Below are 27,652 nucleotides of genomic sequence, written 5' to 3'. Positions count from 1 at the left end.
ATCCGCACGACGTATAGTTAAACACGTGTTCTTTCTAGTCAACGTTCCATCCCACACAGCCTGGGATCTATGCTCATGCTGGAGTATTAATAAATCATAGTTTTCTGGACCTGGATGTACAGTGACTTTGGGGCGATCCATATCTATAACATTGCAACACCAAGCCACTGCTATTAGAATAATGGACAACACATTACAGAATTGTTTACTATATATTCAATAGGAAAATCAATAAAGGTCAAACTATAAGATATATTATCACGTGAGAAAAGAAAAAAAAAATTAATAAGAGTACAACTGTCAAAAAATAATTGCAGTTCCCTATGTGGTGAACGAAATGTAATTAAACTTTTGGTTAAGCTCATAATTAATTGCCATAATAGTATTCATATTACATATAACTACTTCTTTTCTATTTAAAACAAAGCATATGACTGGAGAGGGGATGCAAGGAAAATATATATTTTTTTTAACGGATCGGAATAGTATTTCGTCAGTTATCCAACAAAATACCCATTTTGGTATTAAAAAAAAAAGGACATACTATTTTTGTCTATTAGCTTCAAAAACAACTCCAACTTCCTCACAGTTTCTTGATCTTATACTTTTAATTTGAAAATTAAAAATTCTTCATGCTTATCAATAAAAAATAATCTCCAACGACTAGTCACAATTTGAACATAGAAAATGACCTAACAAATGATACAAATATCTTTATGTTATATTTAACAATCTTACTTTCCTCACAATTTCTTCATTTTTTTTTAACTGTTGTTCTATGAAAATGACTAACTAAAAGAACATTTTATAATATAAATTTATACCTTTTTAATCAGTAGCTTCAACGATTTTTTAAGTATTTTAATTGTAGTTCGTTGACCGATAAACTCTACTAACATTTTTTAAAAGTTTTTTTTAATTGAAGCAACGACTGAAAATACCAACTATTGATTAATTAAATTTGTAACTTTTGTTTTCTTTATTATAGTCTACTACACTAAGTATAACATATAAGTAAATCAAAAAAATAAATGTGAACTAATTTATAATGACTAAATCAAAAAATATATGTAAAAACTTATAAAATTAATAAATTACCTCAATTTGAAGAAGATTATGGAGCAAAAGTTGAGGAATCCTTCTGATAGGATTAGTAGAAAAAAAAGAAAAGAATCAAGAACGGAAGAAGAGAAACAATGGAGGTAGAGGAAGAACGGAAAATGGAGAAGGGAGAATGGAGAATGGAGAATGGAGAATGGAGAAGGAAAATGGAGAATGGAGAATGGAGAGGATAAGGTAAAATAATATAGGGTAAAAGTGGGGAGCAGAAAAAGGAATATGAACGAAATAAAAAAAAATCCTATTTCGTTTTTATATAAACGAAATACCAAAAAAAATTATATTTTTCTATTTCGTTTTTATATAAACGAAATATAAAAAAAAATTATCCTATTTCGTTCATGTATCAACGAAATACAATATATATATTTTCCAATTTTGTTTTTATATGAATTGCAAAAAAAAAAAAAAGGTTATTTCGTGAATTGCACAACTAAATACAAAAAAAAAAACAAAACAGCTTCTTTCATTAATTTCACGATTTGCAAAAAAAAAAAAAGGCTATTTCGTGAATTGGGCAACGAAATGCAAAAAAAAAAAAAAGTTAAGTTAATTAATATTCACGAAATAAAAAAAAGGCTATTTCATGAATTGTGTCACGAAATGCAAAAAAAAAAAGGTTATTTCGTGAATTGGGCAACGAAATGCAAAAAAAAAAAAAAAAAAAACAGTTTCTTTCTTTAATTTCAAGAATTGCAAAAAAAAAAAAAAGGCTATTTCGTGAATTGCTCAACGAAATGCCAAAAAAAAAATGTTTCTTTCATTTATTTCACGAATTGCAAAAAAAAAAAAAAAACCTATTTCGTGATCTGTGTCACGAAATGCAAAAATAAAATAAAATATACAAATCACTTTCTTTTTTATTCAGGAAATAAAAAAAAAAGGGATTTCGTGAATTGATTCACGAAATGCAAAGAAAAAAAAACAATAAATTAATTTCTTCATTTAATTCACGAAATAAAAAAAAAAAAAAAAAGCACCTATTTCGTTGCATGGATCACGAACTGCCCATTTTGGTCCAAAAAAAAAAGGCATACCATTTTTGTCTAATGGCTGCAAAAATAACCCATTTTGGCTCCGGACTCTTAAAAGGGGAATGATCAAATACGAATTTTAGCAATAATGATCATTCGTCATCATTTTAATGATCAAATACGAATTTTAGCGAAGATTCTAGAAAAATAAATTCTTAAAAGTTTACACCAATTGTCATCAAGACTAAATAATACTTTAATACGAAAGACATAATATGAAAATTGAAATAGAGCTACATTGTTAGTAAGGATCCATATAATCCACTTTAGTTATTTAGGATTAAAGCGTGTTCTTATTGGAGATGTCTTTTTGACTTTTTTTTAATATTGTAAGACACTATTATGTCTAAAGTTTTTTTTTTTTTTTTAAATTAGTTGTATTTATTTTTTAGTAAATAAACTAAAGCTTCTGTAAATGAAAACTTTGGACTTCACTCGGTAATTACTAATGAAAGGTAGACGAAACACTCAAACCTTCCAATGTTTTAGGTATAACTATTTGACAAAAACGAGAGGTAAATATTTATCGGTATATGATATTTATATCAACTTATATTGTCTTATCATGGTTAAATTGAAAATTAGGATTAAAGTGTGTATTAATTAACTACTCCTTCTATCTCAATATAGAATCGTCAATTTTTTCGGAATAAAATTTACATTTTACAAACTATATACAAATACTATACGTCACAATAGTTAATAATTCAAAGTATTTAGAAGGTATTTCACAAGATTATGGTCAAATAAAATATTTTTTTTACTATCCAAATTGTAACTAAGACAGACATATGGAGTACAAATTAGCAACAAAAATTAGCACAATATCATGCGTTTATATGGTTGGTGTAAGCACCAGATGCAGGTGAATTTTGAGTCCGGAACCTAAATGACCCAAAAAAAGATGAGTTGAACCAAAATACCCCAACAAAAAAAAAAAGTTACCATAGTACTTTTAACGCAGGAAATTCCTGCATTAAAAGAGTTAACCGTAACGGCACATCCTTTAACGCAACAATTTGCTGCGTTATTTGGCTTTGATATTTTTTTTTTTGGGTTAGTTATTCTCTTTCGTTTAAATTTTCACACTTTTTCCATACTTTGGTCATAGATTAATCACGCTTCAAGACTTCGGAATGTTGATATTTTATATAGAACCCTATTTTTTTTGTGCGATTAATAATGTAGGCTCAATACATCAAGGGCACGAAAAAGTTCGGGTCGATATTTTAGGGTTCAAAAGTGCTCCACGTAAGTTTTTGTTTGAACTCTTTTTATCATTAGCTTTAAGTTTTTTAATTTTTTACGGTTTAAATTTAAGCGTGTTATTTTTAAATTAATGCGTAACTCATGATTTAGTTATAAATGATAATAAAGACTAAGATAATATTTATAATTATAAATAGATACACAAAAAATATACTAATATTTACTTAAACTGTAGAACTTAAATGCATATACACTATAATGGATGGGTCCCACATGTGGATGCTTGAGACTATCCTGAGGCCTAAGGCTAATACCATCTCCACTGCCCTCGCCATCCCCCCATCCCCCTTTCTCCTCTTAATAACGGGGTGCTCTAGGCCATGATCATCCGCTCTTCCCTTCCCTCTTGCGCCCTTGAGTATAACGTGCATTTTCTTGGGATCTCGTACTGCTGGTATGCTCGGAAAGTCCTGTCTGATGGGCTGATCCACATCGGGAGATGGGACCTTAACATAATCATCCTCGTCGAGAGACGGGACCGCAAGCGCCGAGGGATGAACCTGAAAAATATTTAAAAGTTAGTACCAATTTTTATTTATGTTGAATACATTAGCGTTTGTTAAAAAATCAAAAATGTGTATTGACGGGTGGCTAAGTAGGCTCCCGAGAGGGCTCCTGAGGTGGACCTGGTGCAGAATTTGAAGTAGTCACATGGATGGGATGCTGAGAGGCTGAAGCTGGAGCAGTGTGTTGTTCGAGGTCCAAATAAATATTAAAAAAATTAAAGTAATATTCGACTTATATTGAATAAAATTAATTTTTACTAAAAATCTTACCTGTTGCTCGGCAGGCTTATGAAAAGATACGTGTGGCTCGGCAGGCTCATGAGAAGACACCTGAGTGGGTAGCCCTGATGGATCCACTATCGCCGAATCCTAAAACATGAAAAATTACGAAACAATAAGTAACATATATATTTAAAATAAGTACTTTAATGTTTTAAATAAGTGTTTTATATACTAACTGGGATAAAAAACGCCTCGAAGTCAATAAACCTGGGGCAGTCTACATTTCTCATAGGCCGCTCCTCACATAATGACGCGCCATACGCATCCCAATCCATGTCATCACATAACCCGATAACCCGAGCTACGCATTCTGTCTCAGCTGAGATGAAGACTCGAGTATTCGCAAATAGGCGTGCCAGCGTAAATGCATGTGTCAACGGCTGGATGAAGTCGAAGGGCCAATTGAGTTGTGGCTGGGCTCAAACTGCTGCGACTGGACTGGAATAGGAGTGGCCTCATCAGGCTTATCTACTAGATGGTATCCTCTGCCACCACGTCCTCTATCATCACCACATCCTTCTATATCACCACCTCTTTTTCCCCCCGCCCGCCTCTACGACGTCTTCCTCCTCGATCCGCCTGATACTGACCCTGTGGAACAGGATTATGCATACGCCTAATATCTCCTGCCTGCCGGATACCATCCTCGGATATCTGTACAATCTCCCCAGCAAGCCCCGCCTTCTCGGGGTTAGATATACGGTTTAACCCCAATATGGGCAGTCGTTGTACAGTCACCAGCTATATTTATTTTCAACAGTAAATATTAGTTAATTTTTCAAAGTAATAACTAATACTATTAAATCAATCCAAGTACGATAAACTTACCAATGTCTCATACTACCTTGCGAGTGTTGCGTATCCTATATCCCTCAGGGGACGTAAAGCGGGGTTGCCAATGAAGCGGCGTGTGATCTGCTGGTACCAGTGCATGTAATCCCTGATGGGAGTCGCATGACCGACCTCTGATAAACTCCCCAACCTGTGCTCCCAACGCTGGAGCTGGACACCCATGAAAGTCAGAACTCGATCGTCTCGCGTGTAGCGCCAGAGCTCATAACGAACGCGCGCCCGGGGTTTGGGGGGTATATTCTATCGATGCCGAAACTATCGTAAGATGCAGTCAGGCATGTGGTCCTCGACGATGTCCAAGTGTATCACTGGGCACCGCGACATCCACAAGGCCTGACCAGCCCTTCAAAAGGCTGGTAATCTATCCAAAAAACTAGCGTACGACGTCCATAAAAATAGTTGCATAAAATATAGCTACAAATGAGTAATCAACAAGTAGAAAATAAAATGATTAAAGTAATAATGTAAAATTAAACAATTTTACCGCATCGTCTGTCATTCGATCAAGCTGGTCTCGGAATAGAAGAATACTGAGGTGAATATTCATATCCTGGTCAAACCCTGCCGTCCACCTCCTCGCGTAGGGCATCTCATCAGGAAGATCGTACCTAGGTACGGGCTGAAAAGGCAGCATCCTATCCCACACCCATAACTGAAAGCGAAAATAAAAAAAGTGATTTTTTAGTCGTCATTTCAAGAGGTATATTTAGAATAAAGTAACACACACTTAAAATATTATCCGGAGAAGAGCAAAAAATCCACACACATCACTGCAATCGCCAATAGACGCTCGGCATAGACATCGGTAGAGGTATGTCAAAACAGCACCGCCCCAGCTGTAGTGGGGAGGTAAGGGGCGCTCGCGTAAAAGAGTCCACGCCATATCCAGCCTCAGGGATGAAGCAACATCCCTATCTGTATAACATCACCCCATAATAGCTCGAACCAATAATCATCTTGCAGAGCAGGTACTGATCTATCGTTGGGCCCTGAGTGAACGTTGGGATCCATTGAGATGTCGTATCTATACAGACTAAATTATTCATTATTCTTGAAATTACAGGGAAATTATGTTAACTAACTAATCATTTATAGAGAAATTATATTATTGATGTTCAATCCAAAACAAAGGATTTACTTTATCGTTCGTTATTCAGGATTTAGTTAGTTATTTGTTATTCAGGATTTAGTTTGTCCTTCTTTATTCAAAATTTGTGGATTATGAGAGTTATGTTGTATTATATTTTTTGAATAATAACATCTAATTAAAAATTACTGAATTAATTAATTTCTTAACTAAAATTTTATATTAAATAGCTAATTTATTTAATGGAAAGTTATGTTAAATAACTAATCTTAAACTAAGGATTTAGTTTATCATTCATTATTCAAAATTTGTAAATTATGAGAATTATGTCGTATTATATTTTTTGAATATTATATCTAATTAAACATTACTTACTTAATTAATTAATTTTTTAATTAACTAAAATTATATAATTTATTTAACGGATAATTATGTTAACTAACTAATTCTTTATCAAAAAATTATATTAACTAATTATTCCTTTAGTGAAATTTTATTAACGATGCTCGTTTATCTTTCGTTATTCAAAATTTGTGAATTATGAGAATTATGTTGTATTATATTATTGTTCTTGCAGAAATGCAAGGTAAGACTGCGTAAAATAGACCCTTGTGGTCCGGCCCTGCCCCAGACCCCGCGCATAGCGGGAGATTAGTGCACCCGGCTGCCCTTTTTTATATTATTGTAAATAATTATATCTAATTAAAATTTACTTAATTAATTAATTTCTTAAGTAAAAATTTATATTAAATAGCTAATTTATTTAACGAGAAATTATTTTAACTTACTAATCCTTTATCGGAGAATTGTGTTAACTAACTAATCACTAATTAACAATTATTAACTAATTATTCTCCTAACTACAATTAAAGTAATAACGAACTAATTTATTTAATGAGAAATTATATTAACTACCTAATTAATAATTAATAACTAATTAACACATAACACTAGATAACTAATTACCACATTAACAATTAACATGGATAAACAATTTCACAAATAATAAATTAACAATTATATAATTAGCAAATAATAGGAGATTACAATATTTTTCTAATTACACAATTAATAATCAATTAAAGGAGTTTTTTCCCCTTTAATGGCGTTTTGTGGTTAAAAAAATTAAATATGGGGGATAGTGGGGAAGAAGCCGATGGGGTCGGTTATATACCTCTATAACGCAGGAATTTCCTGCGTAATAGGAGTTAACCCATATAACGCAGCAAATTGCTGCGTTAAGGTTAGTTCGGTAACAACTTTTTTTTTTTGGAATATTTTGATTTTTATTGGGTCATTTAAGTTGCGGACTTGCAAATTTTTACGGAAGTTTGAGCTTGAACTAAAGGGAGCAAAATGTATTTTCTAACGAATTAGGGGTAAAATTCGAATAAAAGTTTCTGTTTTCAGACTTGAATCGATTCTTACTAGTTGAGAAAAACAAGAATAGAGCTTCAATTTGCAAATTAGGAGACACAACACCGGCAAAGCAATCACAAAATCTAAGGTTTTGCAAGTCTCAAATTGACATTCTTTGATGCTTATTCAAACCCCACTACAATAATTCTCTAGTGATTGTATAAAAAAAAAAGAAATGGATGGACCACCAGCCAATGATGTTTGTTCAGTATGCCATGGCACTTTTCAAGTCCCTTGTCAAGCTAATTGTTCCCATTGGTTTTGTGGTTAGCTTTTATATCTCTCTTTTATTTTATTGGGTCTTTATTACTTGCTAGTATTGTGCACCTGAAATTAGAGTTGAAGAATTGTTTTTCTTGATGAGAAATGGAGAAAGATGAATAATTGGGAGTGGCATTAAGCAGTTCTTGTATTGTTGTCATGGAAAAATTTACATATTTTTTCCATGGGTTTGTTGAGAAATTCATTTTTCAATTTGAAATGTACATTTTAAAGATCTTTTTTCTTGATTGACTATGGGATTGCTGAGAAATTGTGAGTGATCCACTTGCTTATATTGGGAAATTAAGCAGTTTTTTTCTTTGGTGAAATTAAACTGGGTATGTTGTTGTCGTTGTGTGTATATAAAAAATTTAGGGCAACTCAACTCATAAATGGATATAAACGCATAGTTAGTGTCAAGCTATTTGTGCCAGCGCTGCGTATACATGGGAGTGTCTATTTTTGCTAATGTACCTTTTTATACGAATGACCTGTTTTATTAATAAATACTTACTAAAAGACAAAGAGTTTGGAATAAATGTTAAGTCAAAAAGAATGAATGTGAGTGCTGTGTGTATCTAGGAGCAGCTAAACTAGAGTTGTTGGATGACTGTAAAGTGAGCCTGATGCATAATTCTTGGTAATTAAGATATGGTGCTGAAACCATGACACGCTGCTAAATGGTGCGTCAAGTCAACTCCGTGTAGTCTTCCTTCCCATTAGTGCTTTTCCTTGTGTGTGATGTCCTCTAAGCAATTTCATCTGACACATGCATGTCTAACTGAAGTACACTTTGCGAGATCTTCCAAGACACCTTGGATACTTGCTAAGAACTTAACATATCCATAAGTGAGCCAAGTAGCATGCTGGTTTGTGAATTTGAACAGAGAGGTGTCACGAGTGGAATGCTATCTTAACAGAAGATGGTACAAAACCGTGCATGCTGAGGTCTTATGACCTTAAACGGTAGGTTTCAAGTTAATAGGTTTGAATAAGTCTGTCGAATGATCTGGATCGAGGAGAAAGCAAATTATAAAGTCTTTTTGCTGCGAAAAGGAGGGAAAAAAGACAACTAATTGAAACTACTGAGGTAGCTCACATTTTGCTTTTAAAAAAAAAAAATTGAGTTAGCTCAAAACAAATAGTTTGTAAAGAAATTTGATCTGCAGAGAAGGACAGATAGGTAGAAGATCAGAATCATGATTTTTAACTTCCTTTTCAAGTTCAAAACGAAGTTATCAAAAAAGGTTCATGTACTTACATAATAACATTTCACATGTTGAAATATCACTTAATGTCTCAAGTCACAGATGCCAATGAATGACAGGCTACCTCAAACCATCTCATTCACTATATAGAACGTCTTTTCATGGGGACCAACTATCATCTAATGTCAACCGCACTAATACCTTTAGATGCACAATGACGGAGGATGGGAATTTTCAGCCTTCACTGAAAATGATGTGCAAGAAACAAAGAATTGCTGTGGAGTTATTAAACATAAGCTCCTGCATCGTGTTTCTATCCCTATGTTGCTCGAACCCTTCAAACTCCGTGCCGCACCCGTGTCGATCTAGCATGATTTGGGTGTGGGATCCCCACCAGATGTGGTCAATTTACTCAGAGTACTTTAACTACATCTGTGACCAAGAAGTATACGTTGATTGGGTATTTGGTTTGATATTTTGATTTATGTTATATATATAATTAGGTATACAAAGTATGAGACGCTTTGCTCTTACATATATGTTACGAATACAATTTTAGGTGCTTATAAGGAATTAAATTTCATTATATTTTTAGTGCAGGAACATTAATTAATTGAAGTAGATACTTGTATATCTCTTAATATACATTTATTAGCCGTATCCTAGCACCCATATCAACACTCAAATCCATACCCAAATCCTAAAAGTTATGTAATGAAGAATCTGACTAGATCCACTCATGTATCGGGTACCCGCACCCGAGTCGGAGCAACATAGGTAAATCCCTGTTTGACAGACATGTGAAACTAAAGCACTTTGTGCAGTAGGTGCATTTTGCTGTTTTATGCTTCAGTTTTATTAGGAAATCACCTGTTCTTTATAAGGTCTCCACGTATATAACCACAGAGAACTTGTATGCATTTAGTCTATGTTTTATAGCTTTCGTTCTTGAAGAAAGCGTGGCAGCAAGATCCTGTACTACCTGCTGCCTTGTATGAGGATGATTGACATATCTTGGAGTACGATCAGCTGGTGTAGATGCCTCTTTAATAGCTTCACATATCCTAAAAGATGAGAAATTTTTCCAATTGGATAAATATAAGATGAAGTATCTGTCCGTTAAAATTAAGCTCATAATCTTATTGAGTGCATATTTACCTATCTAAGACGATACCGCTGAACTGAGAGATTTGAGGTGGATGAACAGTGAGGCAGGAAAATGAGTGAACTTTGCAAGATATGCAATAAGACTTGTGACCGTTTATCCTGTCAGAGACGGGTTTAAAAATCCTGCTAGTGGCCTTTCCCTATTGCAGTGATTTTTATAGGAATAAGGTAAAAAAATAACGGGATATTATTTGGCACATTTCTGCTTATTGAATATAAACCAAGTTAGAAATTCTTGCCAGTCTTGCAGTGTATTTCTTGCCAGTAACTAATGTGGGCTATAAAGTAGAAAGAGACTGGGATGTATAAGTCGTAGCACATTTCATGGATTACACGGACTGTATCAAAATCTAGATTCTTGGGGGGCTATGTAAGTGGAGACTGTATAGGGCATGTGATTGGGGGAATTTTCTGGTTTACCCAGTTACAAAAATATTAAATGCATTAAACTGTCTTATCCTACTTAAAAAGATAATAAGCTGAAGTAATGCGTGGTGCATGAAAGACAAATTCTCCCCTTCTCCCAAAAATTTGAGACTTGATTGGAGATGAGTGTCAAAATTTACCAATCTTTGAGTTTCAGTTTTTAAAAATCACCTGATCTTGAGCGAAATTTCTAGATCCATATCTAGCCTTTACTTTAGAAAATCATGGTGGATGTAAAATTTCTATTTTTATATATATATATATATAGCAAATGGATCACGTTTCCTGGATTGAGGGAATAACTGTTAGTTGCCAGCAGTTTGGACATTATTTTCTGTAACCAGAATTCTAAGATGTGGAGCAGGAAAAGCCTAATTGTCTATTTTAGCAGGACACTAGATGACTAGAACTGCAAATCTTTGTTTTTAGTACTCTAACTGCATCGAGTGTTGCTGCTTACAAATATAATACTTGAAATAGTTAGCTTTCTTCTCTGGCTTATTCACTTCCGTTATTTCTTTTCCCGGACTGCTTTGAACTATTTTTCCTTGAGCCGAGGGTCTATCGAAACAGCCTCTCTGCCTCCAAGGTAGGGGTAAGATCTATGTACACTCTACCCTCCCCAGATTTGACTTTGTGGGATTATACTGGGTATGTTGTTATTGTTGTTGTTCGTTGGCTTTCTTCTCTGATGTATCTCTTATAACTTCCCCTTAAAATACTTTAACCTATAAATGACTATCAAGTTTCTAAATGCTACCCAATTATAGCTCGTGCTTCTTGGCCTGATATGGTTTGACACTGTTTTTGTCTTCTTCTTTTTTTGAGATGGTAACAGAATTCACTAATTAAGTAGTAAATCTCAGCACAAAGGTAGTGTTAAGAGTAACAGGCCCTAAGATGCAAGACTTCCAAAACGGACAGGAAAGCAAAAATCAAAAGACAAAGTCTCGTGTCAGTTACAAGGACCCAATGAGATCAACTAAGGACTCGACATCTTGTATTAAAGCTTCTTTACACCAAAAGTGAAACACAAATATACACTTCATTTTAAGCTTCTGTTCAGAATTTCTGAGTCTTCAAAACATCTGGAATTCCTTTCCAGCCACAGCTCCACCACATACATGCTGGAATAATTACTCCACCACTTCTTCTGACTTGCTCCTGCAGTTAAATTGTCCAGTAAGCCAGCAGTTCCACAGTATCTCTAGGAACTACCCAACTCAGACCTTTGATACTCAGAAATATTTGCCAGTCTGTTGGTCACCTGGCAATGGAGAAAAAGATGACTGACTGTGTCATTGGTCCTGCCACACAAAAAGCATTATGAACATGGAGGCATTCGTCTCTTCATTAAACTCTCATGTATCAGAACATCTTGCTTAACCACTAACCAGCAAAACACAGTTACTTTGAAAGGGACCTTCCGCTTCGATATGTTTCCATAACCAGGGCCCATGGTGGTGTAGTGAGCTGTTTAAAACCTTATATGCAGATTTTACAGTGAAAGCTCCTCTACTGTTGCTATTTCATGGGCATGGATATCTGTCCACTTGCTCAAATGGCCCATGTAATTGTCCAGAATCCTGAGGAACTCAGTCAATCTGATTACATCCCAGTCATTTAGTAGATGCTGTTTTTGTTTTTTTCGTCCTCTCCTCCTCTTCCTTTGACTTTGTTTTGTCAAGAGTTATCCTCAAGTTAAAGAGTATGTTTTGTAAAACCTATATTCACGTCTATTGAGGACCTTAGGGATTGCTTATTTTGTTTAATAATAAAATCTTATTAATGAAGGGCAAAAAATGACCTTAGGAATTGCTGAAGTCCAGTAGCCGGTCAGAGTTTGTAAAAAATTAGGGCTAGGGCTCTGTGAAGTGTGAAGATGGTCTGAGAATTCTGATGTCTCTTGTAATCAGGATTCTCCTGTTAAAAAAGAGGAAATGAATTAGTAATGTTTCCCTTTGCAGCCAAGGACATTAGCCTTGGTGCGTTATTGAATCAACAGGTTGGTCTTTGTAGAACTATATTCAGCTTGAAATGGTATGTTCTAGTCTATACAGCCTCTCTACCCCACAAAGGTAGGGGTAAGGTCTGCATACACCTACACCCCACCCTCCCCAGATGCCACTTGTGGGATCACACTGAGTGTGTTGTTGTTGTTGTTGGTATTTTCTAGTCTATGATCAGGTTGTCAAGTAATTGGACTACTGATACTTTGCCTAAGGGACTTTTGTGCGACTAAAATGTTAAAAAAGAACTTAATTAAGAATGCTTAGAATTGAAAGCATCATGCACTAGCGTTGAATAAAAGTTTTCAGTGTGAATGTGCTAATGTAGTAATGTGTTCATTCTGGCAATGGAGATATCAACTTTCTTCACAATATTGAGTATAAAAGGGCAGCCCTGTGCACTAAGCTCCCTCTATGCGCGGGGTCCGGGGAAGGGCCGGACCACAAGGGTCTATTGTACGCAGCCTTACCTTGCATTTCTGCAAGAGGCTGTTTCCACGGCTTGAACCCTTGACTTCCAGGTCACATGGCAGCAACTTTACCGTTACGCCAAGGCTCCCCTTCCTTCACAATATTGAGTATATGTATTGAAATTCTACCTTGGCTTCCTCCTTTCCAGCTAGCTGTATTCTACAAGTTTGGGATCATGGATCCGCCCTTCAAGCATGTAAATGTCCATTATGCCGCCGTCCGATTACCTTGTTGGTTCCTAGTGAGTCTGCATCAGGGTTGCATCGAGATCCTGAAGTTCCTGAGGTTTTACGAAGAGTTGAACAATATAACCGCCACTTTGGCCAACGTGCCAATAGCCTTCTCCAGGTATTTCGTTTGTTACCTATGCATATCTTTCCTTTGACATGATTCACTGCTACACTCTTTATCAGCAACTACTGTTCTGTTCAGGAACTTCCCCGTTCTGCTTCGTTCATTTTCATTTTTGGCAGGGGATGGGGGTGAATCTTATTTGTTCTCTTGGGTTTACTGCAGTCATGAAACTGTCTCTAAAATTATTGGGATTCTTGAACAATTTGAAGCAGGTACAGTTTGAATTTTAGGAGTATTTAGTTGGAAACTGGTTTTTTAGTGTGAGTTTGTGTTGGACCATTGTACCAGACTACTAGTATACTCGGCTAATAATTTGAATATGTTCTGCTTCAGCTCTGTATTTATGTATGTGAAGATCTATCAACAAATTTGCAGTGCTATGAGCTTAAAGCATAGCCATTTTTGTCTCCTTCAAAGAATAATGCTCTGGTCACTGCTGAGCTCAGTGGCGTGGGCTTGTTACCCAATGAGGGGCATTAAAGTGATGGGACCAAAAATAATGCACTGGTCGCTATTCTCATCCTTACAGGAACCAGTAGAGGAGATCTAAGGAGCATAAATTTTTCGATTTGGTTGGAGTTAGCTACTGATTTAAGGTCCATTAAGATTCTAATTCTATGCTCCGTACAACTTTACTGAAATATGTTTTGTCTATACTCCATTATGGGGTTTTGTATTTTTCTAGCACTGCTTTTCACCCCATAACAACTTGCCTGAAATATGTTGTGTTATCAGCCCATGTAGTTTACCTTTCTATTAAGAATTAAAACTCATTAGTCCTTGTGTATTTATTAACATGTAAACTGACCACAAATGTTGAATTCAGCTGAAAGATAATGTATGATCTTGGTTTTGACAGAGAATGCAAGATCTTCCTTTTCTCCTCCGGAGATTACTGCGAGAAATGACAGATCCTCAAAGATCTCTTCCGTTTGTCATCAGGGCACGTGTCTATTTGGCAGTTAAGTACCCAATTATGCACCATCTATTGGATCGTCATTCCAGTTCTCTTCTCTGTACTTCTTTATTTTTTGTTTCCTTTTCTAGAGAGTTAGCTGATCTATCCGTGTAGAGCAGCTCCATTTGATCTCATTTATTTTCTTACTCAAAACTTTCTGGATCTTCTCAGTTAACAGCAAGATCTATGCTTTTGTTGCATAGCAATGTTATTTTTTGTCGTGATTATATAGCAAAGCATAGTTGTACATTATTATTCGGATATGATCTGTTTGCTTTCCCTCAAGCATTTCTGGCGAACATCTCTGCTGTCTGCATGCCACATCATTACAGAATGATGGTGATGATGTAGATACTAGTTGGAAACATTGAGGGAGTTGTGTAATAAATTAGATGTGCAAGCCATGAGGATTATGTGATTTCAGTTGTCGCGTTCAAATTAGATTAAGCTGAAATGGATATTTATCATAGTCGACCTTAAACTTCTTGTAAAATGCGTTAAACTTCCTAGATGATGTGTAATAGAAATCTGAAGGTGACAGATCCTGGTTTACTTAAGGTTCTAAAAGCTGGCAGACTACTGATATATTTGATAACAAAATTTATAAATTGCCACTTTATTAAGCACTAGAAGAATAGTTAGTACTGGTTGAAGGTTGTGTTGACCATTCTTCTTAGGAGTTGACAGTCCGATCTTATGAAAATTAGGGCACCTCACCCTGTATCCTCCCCTGAATGGAAGCCTTTTATAGTAGTCGGCTTGAATTTAATTCTCCTTAGCAACTGGCACAGTTAAAACTTCTAATTTGGGGAAGTGTGTGTGAATTTAATCGAACCCTATGCTGAGGTATGGAAGTCGTAAACATTCATCTTTTCCCGACTCTATTTCTTACATAGATTGTCTAAAAAGCTTGTAATTTGCAGGTAGTTTTAAGTGCTATATACGTCCTTAGCCCCGTGGACCTTATCCCAGAAGGTAATGGTTGAATATTCTCTCTGATAATGTCTATCACGTTGTTCAGTTTATGACTACTCTTCCTCTCTTTTTGTAGGGATTTTGGGTATCATAGGTTTATTGGATGATCTGATTATCACGTTCATCTGTTTCTTGCATGTTGCTGCTCTGTATAGATCAGTTCTTCTGTTTCGCCATGGAGGTTCTTAAACGCTTGCATCAGACGACAACTGCAAAAAATGAAGAAGAGACAAATCATGCCAGAGATGACCAACATTTTGTTGTTTCGTTTATGTCTGATTCAATCGGTGTTTAGGGGGTGTTCGCTGGAAAATCTGTACTTTTAACAAGTGATTGAGCTGGTGTACTGCAAATATAACTCGTTATCGAGTTACAGTCTATGACTGTCATACTACGAGCAATTAGAAATTATATTTCTGGCATCCTTGCAAGCTTCTTCTTCCTGTCGGCTTATTTCTTTTTTCGTTTTACTTTCTATTATAAATCTTTTGCTGCTTCTGTTTTTGCTTCCAGTAGTGCACAATAGGATAATCAGTTAAACTACTATAACATATAAAAGTAGAGAAATTTAATGAAGAAGCAACTCAAATGAAGGGAAGGACTTAATATATACAGCTGTAAAAAAAAAAAAGAGTATCAGATTTTCCTCCTGCCAAGGTTTAGATTATAACGCCAAGAGAGATAGGAAAATTTGCACCATGTATGTTATAGTGGCAGTCATGCATTGTAGAACTACCAAAAAGCAACGTGACTGTTGCTATAATGTTTGTCAAGATGAAAAATCCGAGAAAGGGAAAAAAAGAACTGATCCTAGAAACAAGCTGCTATTTCCTACAGAGCATTTTGCCTTGGTCAGAAACACTATAAAACTTGGATAAGTATTTAGGCATTTTGTGAGGGAAAATGTCAAGGGGATTGTGAACTGATCATAGGAGCTTTTACATGAAGAAAAAACATTTATGGCGAATAAATTACGCATCTATTAATCACGAAAGCCATGATTCAGCTTTTACTACACAAGGAATAGTAAAAGGAGAAGAGCAATTAGTGTGATAATCAACTTCAATCAGAAAACAGGTTAAAATTAGATGAAAAAGTATGACTAGCATTAAATATCCTAAGGGGGGATATAAACATGACTTGAGATATAGAAATGGACTGAAAGTTTGGAATACTTCCAAAAGAATTTCACCCCTCCATCATATGTCCCAACAATGAAGCTCTACAAAGGGCAATAATTAGCAAATCAACTTCAGCTACCACGAAAGCAAATGCACAAACAGATGGAAGAGAATGAAGTATCACTCAGATACTTTAATACCTGCAAAACTTCAGGAGAAGAACTATTTGTAGTACCACATGCTAAAAAACAAACAAACAAAAAAGGCACCTGCTAAGTTAATATGGGTCAAATAGTCTCAAGAATCGAGACCTCGTCTAAATTCAATAACCCATTGACCTGGTCAAATAGTCGCCATTATTATATGACTTTTGAGTGCAAATATATGAATAAAATTGACTTTGGCATTTTATCATACACCTAAAAAGCACATGATGATTAGAATGACTTACCACATAATTCCACTAGAAAATTTCCGCTTTTCGAATAAACTAATACTACAACATATAAAAGTACAAAAAATTAATGAAGAAGCAACTCAAAAGAAGGAAGGGACTTAATAAATTCTCAATCATCTGCTACAAAAGATTTATACAGCTTGTTAAAGAATGTCTATATAATATTACAGTTTTTTCCACATCAGCAAATAAGCAAAACAAATGGTCTCCATTTACACAACCTCAGGTTCCTTGTAATATCTGATCAAAATTGAGCATGGCAGTGTAAGAGGCCTCTGTTGCTAATAGCGGCTCAACGATATTCATGTCGTCCTGTTGCATATCTTATAACATCCCCTCTAGGTCTTCCAAGTCGTTTTTGTCCCATTCAACACCTAATTGGGGTTGTGACATTGCTGTTTTTACTGATGTATTGCTCTGCATATAGTCCCCTGCATCATATGGCTTCACTAGTTGTAACGGCTCGTCAGCAGTACTATTCGATTCCACAGCCTGATGTGATTCTTGAAAATTCACGAACCCGTGGTTTCGGATTCAAAGTGTGAATTACAAGTTACTTCATCAGGAAAATTGTTCAAGATTGTGACTGTGGAAGTCTCGGAATGACAGGAACTAGTAACGGGTCTCTTCTTGATGGCACAGAGCACATAATCTCTGCAATCCTCGTCAAATTTCTGAAGAATAACACTAGAGAGCTCGTACTCCTTCATCAGCCGATTCCCATTTTTCCGATTATAATTCTTATTCACGTAAGACATGCTCTTCTTGCATCCAATAATTACGGGTGATGATGATGAGTATATAACCGGTTTGCCCTTGTCTTGTTGTTTCCAACTGCCCCTGTTTTCAACATTGCGATTATACTTAGACTTGTTTTTCTTCTTGAGCTTTGTGATGAAGTAGCGATACTGACTGCAATCGCTGTCATCGTCATCATCATCATCATCACCGCAGGGTACTCCATGATCATAAATCTGCCAAGGTTCATGTTTACCGGAAACATCAACATTAGTGGTGATAAAACCAGAATCATGCATCTCTTGTCCAGCAATGAATCTCAACAAGAAAGTAAGTCCTTCACCATCTGTCGGATGAAAACGGTAACCCTCTTCAAGATTCTCCATGCCTCTGTTTTTTTTCTTTCTCAAACAATGAAAATAATATGAGAAGAAGGGTCAAAGACGGGACAGAATTTATAGACAAAGTTTTCAGGTTTTCTGAGTCACTCGCAGTACACTTATATATGGAAATTTTATTTCTTAATCAAATGTTTTTCTCTAAGCAAGCGTGTATGGATTTTTTTTTTTTTTTTTTTTGGAAACTTTTTAGTTCAATAAGAATTAATTAAACATAAAAATCAGTTTTCTTGTGTGTCAATATTGGAGTTAGTAATTTAAGGTACTAACAGATGAAAAAACAAAAAATTAAGGTACTGGAGTTAATTATTTCTGGTTCAATTTAATGTTGAATATCCCTTGCTAGAATATTCTTGACTCATATTGCAGTAATTATAAGCACATCTGAAGTGGTAAGCATTTGCTTCATGTGATTCGTTGTCATAACATACTTCATTTTTCCTTTTCGTTTCATGAAACTAACTTAGCTATTATTAATACAAAAAATAATTAGAAAAGAGTTGTGACTCCGTTTGGCAAATTAACTGATTTGTTTTTAATGTTGTGGAATTAAAAATTTAAAAGGAAATAATAAAGAAAATCCCCTTTCTCCCTATCAACTCTATCTTTCTTTATAATAAAATCTAGTTTTAAGTATTTGGTGTTTATGGCACGAAATGAAATATTATTTAAAAAATATATTTAATCATAATTTTCTTCAATATAGTTTTTAAACTCTCATTTTTCAAATTAAAAATGCACGATTCTCATATATTTGTTGTGTATTTTTTTTCTCTAGGGCTGATAGTGCTATCTAAGTGAGCTAACTATCCGTCTAAAAAAAATTACAAATTTCGAGTATTAGAATGGTACTGCAACTTTTGCTGAAATTTTAATTTTGTTGTGTCCAAATTCTTTTGTTGCTGAAAATGGTCCATTTCATTACTCAATCATATAATATGGTTCTTTCTTTTTGTAACCGTGATTTTCGGGCCAGCTTGCGCGAACCTCGACTAATTCTTCCGGATACCTGCTACAATCATACAATATGCTTCTTATTCACTGTCTGATTTTTTTATGTTAAATAGATATCTGTCTTGGAAATGGATGGCCAATTTGACAGACTAGATGAACTCATCTATGTTGAAAGCCATTTGAGCAGTCTCTCCACAAAGTTCTGTGGTGGAGTTACTCAAATGTTGAAACATGCTGATTTTCCAGGCAGCAACAATGGAACAGGTTTCTTCAAGACAATACTTGGGGTGAAGATCAGAGACCTTTATGAACAAATTGGTGCTAGCAAAGCTGCAGCAACAGTTCAAGCTGCAAAGGCCTAAAATGCGAGAAAGAATATCGAACAATAGGCACAAAAAAGATCATCAAAATACCCCTCTGGTTTGTTTTAGATCTCTTCCAAAATTTTACGTTAGGATATCATGAGATAAGCATTGGAACTGATCATAGGGTCTTTTACAATGGAAAAAACCACTTATGACCAATAAATTAGGCATCTATCAATTATAAAAGCCATGGGATCAACTGATTCAGCTCCTACTACACAAGGAATAGTAAAAAGAGAGCAGCAATAGTGTGATAATCAACTTCAATTAGAAAACAGGTAAGAGTTAGATGACTAGCATTAAATATCCTAAGGGGGATACAAACAAAACTTTAGATATAGAAATGGACTGAAAGTTTGGAATACTGCAAAAAGAATTTCACCTCTCCATCGTACCTCCGAACAATGAAGTCCTACAAGGAAAATAATTAGCAAATCAACTTTAGCAGTTAGGAAGAGATGCCTACCATGAAAGCAAATGCACAAGAGGATGGAAGAGAATGAAGCATGTATACCTCCTTAAGCAGTAGACGAAAAAGTTAAAAACGAAGAGAGTAAGAACAACTGAACTAACTAAGCCACTGTAGTTTAGCATGCTTTCACCTCATATGGGGATGGATGTGGATTCCCTATCCCATATGAATCCCCTCTTCAGCCTGCAGCAAACCACAACGCTGTCCGACTGCATAACCAGAACCGAGCTAACCATTTTTTAAAGTCGTTTATTGTTTTTCCTATTAATCTCATTTGCATGCTATAGTTGCACTAATAAAACATTGCCAAGCATGCCAATTGCCCATATGCAAAAGAAAAACAAATAAAAATTATAAGATTAAATTGAAAACTTCAAGCAATAAAGGAAAATCAGACCACTCCTAGTTCTTGTAAACCACAGCATTTTGCTCTGTCCTTCCCCTATTCTTACACTCATTGTACTTGCCCAGTATTTCGTCAATTTCATACTTTTCCTGTCCTCTTCAGTCATAACCACTGCACTCTTCTTGAACTTATTTCCCATTATTTAGTTGTAATTCCCGTTATATACCTCTATTTAACTACCTTGGAGATGCACAACCACACCTAAGCTATGGCGTGCGATCTTCCCTTTGCAGTTTGTCTGTGTTTAATCACACCAAAGAACCACAATATCCACCATACAGGCTCATACGGCTCCTCTAGATATGGTCATATGGAGATGGATTAGCCCCCCTCCTAGTCCCATATGCGGCTTTGGAAGACACACGTTGAAGTAATGGTAATACTTTGAAGCAGAATTACAGATTCTCCACATGCATTGACCTTTCACCATGAAGCATTAAGCAACTTCCCTTTCTTGTTTTTCCGTCTACTATTTCCTTGGAACTTATATTTATTGCAACACTAATTAAGAAAGTAAACTACAAAAGATGATCTAAGGGGAAATCTTTTTACTGATGTGAAGTGAAAAATAAGCTAGTCCTGCACCCAAACACCAATTAGCAAGGTCAGTGCAAACTGAAACCGGGTATGCAGCTCAAGAAGAACAGTGACAGAATAAGGGGTACATGAGGAACTCAGTGACCTTTTTGGCAAAGTGAAATTAAGTGTGAGCTAGCTCGATCCGTGTTCTGTCATACTAGTTTGAAAAAAGGAACTCAGTGTCTTACCTCTCCATCACATATATTGTGATATTTTGAAATGCAATTAAGCTGAATGTAGCCACTCCTTAACTAAACTGCTTTTGCTGAATTAAACACTGTTATTTCTTTCACATATACTTATACTGCTAACTAAAAGACTCACATCAAACAGTTGGCAGACACTCGTTACTATCCTAAGTACATCTAGATTCACTCCTTAAACAATGACTCCCTCATTAGTCCTAACCGTTCAACTCCCACAGCTAACAACAAAAGAAGGGAAACAAACAGTTCATGTTGTAAGCTATTTAATAGCTAAAAGATAAACTTCAAATCAATCATCGGATTTATGAAACTCCAATAAGCTGAAAATTTGGTGTTATGTATAAACAAATTTTGAATGTGTGGTACAGTTAGTGCTAAGAATCACAACTAATTTCTTGGCAGCGTTACATAAACTAGATAACAGAATCTCAGTTCGTCCAGACCTTCACTGCATAGCAACAAAAGTTCACCAACCCTCCAATCCTTGGAATTAAATATAAGGGCAGAATCGTCTTGCTATTGTTGTACTAAAATAGGGTCGCTAGCACAAGAATCTGCAATTTCTCTTCAGCTTGTTGTTGGTTGTTACTCTCTTTCAATGCATTGGCGCTCCAAAAAGAAATCTGCTGCTCAATTTCAGGCATTCCTTTCTCACTCTCGTCAATATTGGACATCAAGAATTCTTTAACTTGATACATACTCTGTTTTGATCCTCTTTGCAACATTCTCTTAATCATCTTCTCTGCACATTCCAAATTCAGACCAATAGAAGAAGAAGAAGTGGTTCGTGTCTTCTTCTTCTTGATGGCACAAAGAACCCAATCTCTACGCTCCTCATCCTTAAACTTGTTACTAATAGCATCAGAGAGTTGATACTCTTTCATCAACCAATGCCCATATGTTTCAAGATTGCAATTCTTGTTCTCATAACTCATGCTCTTCTTGTATCCAATCACTTGTCCTCCCTTCTTTCCAACTGCTTTTCCCTTGTCTTGTTGTTTCCAACGACCATTCTTTCCCACATTGCGATTATACATGGACTTGTTTTTCTTCTTGAGCTTCGTGATGAAATAGCGATACTGACTGCAAGTGTTGTCCCCATCATCATTCCCGAAAGCTACTCCATGATCGTAAATCTGCCACGGTTCTTGTTTACCGTAAACATCAACATTGGTGGTGATAAAACCAGAATCATTCATAACTTGTCCAGCAATGAATCTCAACAAGAAAGTAACTCCTTTTCTATCTCTTGGACGAAAACGGAAACCCTCTTTAAAATTCACCATGCCTCAGTTTTTTTTTTTTTCTCTCAACAGTAATAATGGAAAGAACATGAAAAGAAGGGAAAGGAGGGAGAGAATTATAGACAGATTTTTACGTAACTGAATCATTATGGAAACTTTTGTTTGGAAACGTGTTTTTCTAAAAGCATATATGGAAACTTTTGTTGGGAAAGAAAAAAAAAAAAAAAGAGTTCTGACTCCGTTTGACCAACTAAATTGTTATCGCTAATTAGATTAAATTTTTTTGAACGTTGAGGAATTAAAAATTAGTAAAACCTTATTATAGTTTCCTACCATTTGTAGATACCCTTTTAAATACACCATTTGTAGCTATATTTTGACAAAATAATGTATGTTTTCGTGTGTCAACAAATAACATGGAAAAAAAAAAACAGGATCCTTGATTTTAGCCTTTAAGGATGGAGCTATTAAATTAGATATTAATATTAATTTTTTTTTTTTTTTTTTGCTTTGATGTATTTCATTGATTTTTTTTTTTATGTATTTCAGTGATTTTTTTTTAATGTATTTTAGTGATTTATTTTTATTTTTGTTTTTGATATATTTCAGTGGCTTTTTTTGATGTATTTCAAATACATTGTGTACATTCCAACTACATATGAAGCCAAATACATTGAAATTTTCGTGTCTTTGAATGGATTTCAACAAATACATTCAGATACAAGACAAAAAAATTCAAATACATTCCAAATACATTTAAAAACAGTGTGTTTGGCTATTATCAAAAGACACTAAAAAAATACAAAGACAAATACATTCAGAAACAGTGTATTTGTGAGATGTAGATTTTTTGAATGTATTTGTATTTGGTTTTTAATAAATACACACAAAAATACAAAAAATACACACGGCCAGATCTGAGACACCGCCACCACCAAAAACCCTAATCTCTCCACCACCACCAAAACCCTAATCTGAGACACCACCACCACCAAAAACCCTAATCTCTCCACCACTACCACCAAAAACCCTAATCTCTCCACCACCACCAAAATCCTAATCTCTCCACCTCCACGTCATTTTCTCCGCCACCATCTCAAAATCAGTGCTATCGCCGCCACCACAAAAAATACACACGGCCAGATCCGTGCCATCGTCGTCTGCATCTTCTTCTTCCTCGCCGAGTCTTCATTGCCGCCGTCTGCATCGTGTGTCATCTCAAGCCACTCAAACACCTGAGTATGCGAGTTTATTCTATGTCTGATATTTGCAAATCAAAATTATCTAAATGTCTTTGAGGTGAAAGTGATATTGGTGTCCATTTCAGGTTCAGGCACTTCTTAAGAAAGTTCTATTTGTTGACTAAAAAGTTTCTGTCCTTGAATACCGGATAGAGTGAAAAGAAAGAGAGAGAGGGGTGAGCACAGAGGGAGAATGAGAAAAGAGAGAGAGGGGCGGCGCGGCCGTGGCGGTGGTGGTTGAGAGAAGGGGAGAGAGATTTTTTAGGATTTTTGAAAAATGAAAAATCTGAAATGGGCAGTGATTGGGGAAAAAGAAAGATATATGCATTTGGGTATGTATTTTTGATATAGCTACTAATTGTAATTTAAAAAAGTTAATTAGCTACTAAATATAATTAAATAAAAGGGTAGTTAATATTAATAATTATGTCTTAAAAGAAGCTACAATGAGTAAAAATTCCTTAAAAAATTAATAAGGAAATAAGAAAGAAAAATGAAAAAAGGGGTTTCAACTATTTAACGCGTACATGGGCTGGGTCACTCGGATTTTGACCAGGTCTCGACCCAACTTAAGAGGGATTTTGAACGGTGATCATTTTCGCAAATGTTGTTATTGATTGATTTAAATTCTAACCAAAAGTCTTTCAATTGTGGACATAACTTACACATAAATCAATTAGACATTTCAATTGTAACCAAATTTGAATATTATTGCAATTAAAGCTAAATTAATTATAAAATTGAGACGTAATAATTCAACTTTCAACTCTATCCTTTCTTTATAATAAAATCTAATTTTTAAGTATTTGGTTGTGACACAAAATGAAATATTATTTACAAATAAAATCATAATTTTCTTCAATATGGTTCTTTAAAACTCTCCCTATTGATAGTGTTGTCTGAGCTAGCTAGGTAGCTCGTCTTAAAAAATTACAGATTTCGAGTAATAAAACTATAGTTTGTCTTTGTTGTCTTTGAATTCTTTTTTTGTTGAAAAAGTTATAAATTGTATTAAATCAATTGAAAGTATTGACACCACCTGCTCACTGGACTCTAGAAACAGGTCAATACAAAAATCATCAGAACTCTAAAGATTTCCTGATACTATGCGAAATTGAACAAAAATACCATTCGTTCATAGTTTGGTCCAAAAATGCTCTTAAACTATGCGAAATTGAACAAAAATGCCCCTATTGTTACTTAATTGGTAAAAAATATTGCCTTTTTCCTCAGAAACATATTGTTTCTTCTCTTTTTAAAACACATTTTTTTAGTAAGAATATTATTTTTAAAGAAACCTTGTCTTGTTTCTTTCCTTTTAAAATCCCTTTAACTAATACTCCTAAAAGAAGTGGGAAGTAAATTGTTTTCTTCATAATCTCGTTTTATCAATTAATATAAAATTATCCTATGTACTTTTTTAACTGATAATATAGGTCATATATATAAGATCATAGTAAATCCATCATTAATTTTCATCTAGATAACGATAAAATTCTTTTTGCTAATAAAATTGAAAATATTTTTATTTCTTAATCTTTTTCTGAATTGAAGTAGGATAAACATTTGCTGATATAATCCTTCATTTTAAAGTTAAGATACAACAATCATAATGCCATAAAACTAGAAACTTTTTTTACATTGCTTCAAATCAGAAAATATCTTTAAGATATCGTCGATGGAGTTATTGTTGACCCTTTTTCCATTTTAACTTTAAAACCAATTAAGTAACAATAGGGGCACATTTGTTCAATTTCGCATAGTTTAAGGGCATTTTTTACTCTTTCCCGATATCTAAACTATTGTTTGTAAAAATAAAAAAAAATAAAAGAGAGAGAGAGAGAGAGAGAGAGAGAGAGAGAGATTTGACTCCGTTTGACCAAGTAACTAAACCGTTATGCGCTAATTAGATTTTTTTTTAATATGTTGAGGAATTAAAAATTTAATAAGGAAATAATAAAGAAAATTCAACTTTCAACTCTATCCTTCCTTTATAATAAAATCTATTTTTTAAGTATTTGGTGTTTGTGACACAAAATGAAATATTATTTATAAATAAAATTAGATCTATGTTGTAAATATCCCAAGTAGTGGATGTGCATTAATTATCTTATGCGCCAAGATATTATCTTGTGCTTATCTTGGACATCCATACGTGTAAGTTTTATGGATTAGTCACCAAGTCTACTTGGTTACTTATCCATTGTATTTTGCTCCTATAAATAGGAAGCTCATATGTAATGTTGAAACAACAAGAAGCAATATTAATACAAAAGCAATAGTAATAGTATTACGTACTGTTTTACCTATTTGATCATTTTGTATCTTTTGTTCTTTATAAGTTAAGTTAGTCTTTATTCCATACCACGTTATCAGCACGAGACTCTGTTATCTCGAGCAAATACTTTAAAAGCCTCGAAGGTATTGACTTTCTTTTTCCCTTAACTAATGGAAAATCTTACTAAACGTGAATTTGTAGCCTTGGATATATCCGGCAATAGCTATATGTCTTGGATTCTTGATGCCGAGATTCACCTTAATGCGATGGGTCTGGCAGACATCATCAAAGATAAAATGAGGCATCAGACCAAGACCGTGCCAAGGCAATGATATTCCTCCGCCATCATCTTGATGAGAATTTGAAAATGGAATATCTCACGATTAAAGATCCTCTTACACTGTGGAATGATCTGAGAGATAGATATGATCACCTGAAGATGGTCATACTACCACAAGCAAATTATGATTGGCTCCATTTAAGGCTATAAGATTTTAAATCTATTAAGGCATATAATTCTGCAATGTTTAAAATTATTTCTCAGTTAAAATTATGTGGTCAAAATGTTACAGAGCATGATATGCTGGAAAAAAACATTCTCCACTTTTCTCGCCTCCAGTATGCTCCTGTAGCAGCAATACCGAGAAATGAGGTTCAAGAAATATTCTGAACTCATTGCACATCTTTTAGTTGTTGAACAACATAACGAATTATTAATGAAAAATCATGAAAGTCGACCTACTGGTACTGCTCCATTCCCTGAAGTGAATGAGGCAAACTTTCACAATTTTAGGCGTGAAAGAGGTCGTGGCCCCAGTCGTGGTCATGGCCGTGGTCGAGGAAGGAATTTTAATCATGATTCTCGTATTGCACCAAATAATACCCTTCATCACCAGCAGTGTAAAAAGAAGGAGGAAAAGCATGAAGTTGTGCAAAAGAAAAATTCAAAAAATAAATGCTTCCGATGTGGAGGGAAGGGGCATTGGTCACGTACCTGTCGTACGCCAAAGCACCTAGTTGAGTTGTATCAAGCCTCCCTCAAAAAGGCCGAAAAGAATGAAAAAGAAAACTTCATTTCTGAAGATAATGTTGAACTCATGCATTTAGATGTGGCAGATTTCTTTGAACACCCTGAAGGGAAAATAGATCATCTGATCGGTGATGAATCTGTAATAACTTAGATATTTCATACATGTCGTTTGTATTAGCTAATGTGGTTATGTTTCTATAGTTATGTAAATGATGTGTAATGCTTTGTTTAATAGTAATATATGTAATAAAGCATGTGTAATGCTTTATCTAATTATAATATCTACTTCGATGTTTACTTTGTCTATTCTTTCGTTTTGAAGAATATATGGAAAATCCTCAAATATTATTTGGATCAGTGACCAATCATGAAGATATTTGTGTGATTGGTAGTGGAACAACGCATGCCATATTCAAAGATGAGAAATACTTTTCTCACTTGTTTAAGAAAAAGGGAAATGTTAGTACAATTTCTGGAAATTCGAAATTAATTGAAGGCTCCGGAAGAGCTACTATATTTCTACCTAAGGGGACGAAACTTGTTATAGAAGATGCATTATTCTCTTCTAGATCCCCAAGAAACTTGTTGAGTTTCAAAGATATCCGTCGTAATGGGTATCACGTTGAGACATTAAATGAAACAAATGATGAATATCTTATTATTACAAAGAATGTCTAAGGCCAGAAATATGTTTGGAGAAATTACCAACTTTGTCTTCTGGCCTGTACTATGCAGAAATTAGTACAATTGAAGCGCACTCAATCAT

At 34.8% G+C, this 27,652-nt stretch overlaps 3 protein-coding genes across 3 annotated transcripts; 1 reads left to right on the top strand and 2 right to left on the bottom strand.

Annotated features, from left to right (window-relative positions):
- Positions 1 to 7,541: 7,541 nt before the first annotated feature.
- Positions 7,542 to 15,819, top strand: LOC132626893 (uncharacterized). Its single transcript, XM_060341922.1, has 5 exons — positions 7,542 to 7,834; positions 13,259 to 13,458; positions 14,324 to 14,425; positions 15,346 to 15,397; positions 15,474 to 15,819. Exons 1-5 carry the CDS (start codon positions 7,744 to 7,746, stop codon positions 15,584 to 15,586), a joined length of 558 nt encoding a protein of 185 aa, XP_060197905.1. The 5' UTR covers positions 7,542 to 7,743; the 3' UTR covers positions 15,587 to 15,819.
- A 564-nt stretch (positions 15,820 to 16,383) lies between these two features.
- LOC132628792 (NAC domain-containing protein 101-like) lies at positions 16,384 to 18,099 on the bottom strand. The gene is made up of 3 exons (XM_060344558.1): positions 17,526 to 18,099; positions 16,679 to 16,759; positions 16,384 to 16,457 (listed from the first exon to the last, which is right to left on the bottom strand). Exons 1-3 carry the CDS (start codon positions 18,097 to 18,099, stop codon positions 16,384 to 16,386), a joined length of 729 nt encoding a protein of 242 aa, XP_060200541.1.
- A 3,521-nt stretch (positions 18,100 to 21,620) lies between these two features.
- LOC132628791 (NAC domain-containing protein 96-like) lies at positions 21,621 to 22,379 on the bottom strand. The gene has a single exon (XM_060344557.1). It carries the CDS (start codon positions 22,377 to 22,379, stop codon positions 21,621 to 21,623), a length of 759 nt encoding a protein of 252 aa, XP_060200540.1.
- Positions 22,380 to 27,652: the final 5,273 nt, after the last annotated feature.

The sequence above is a fragment of the Lycium barbarum genome, chromosome 2, assembly GCF_019175385.1.
Source record: "Lycium barbarum isolate Lr01 chromosome 2, ASM1917538v2, whole genome shotgun sequence".
Lineage (NCBI taxonomy): Eukaryota > Viridiplantae > Streptophyta > Magnoliopsida > Solanales > Solanaceae > Lycium > Lycium barbarum.
Note: the sequence above shows the minus strand (reverse complement) of the source record. Positions and strands in the feature narration are given on the sequence as shown.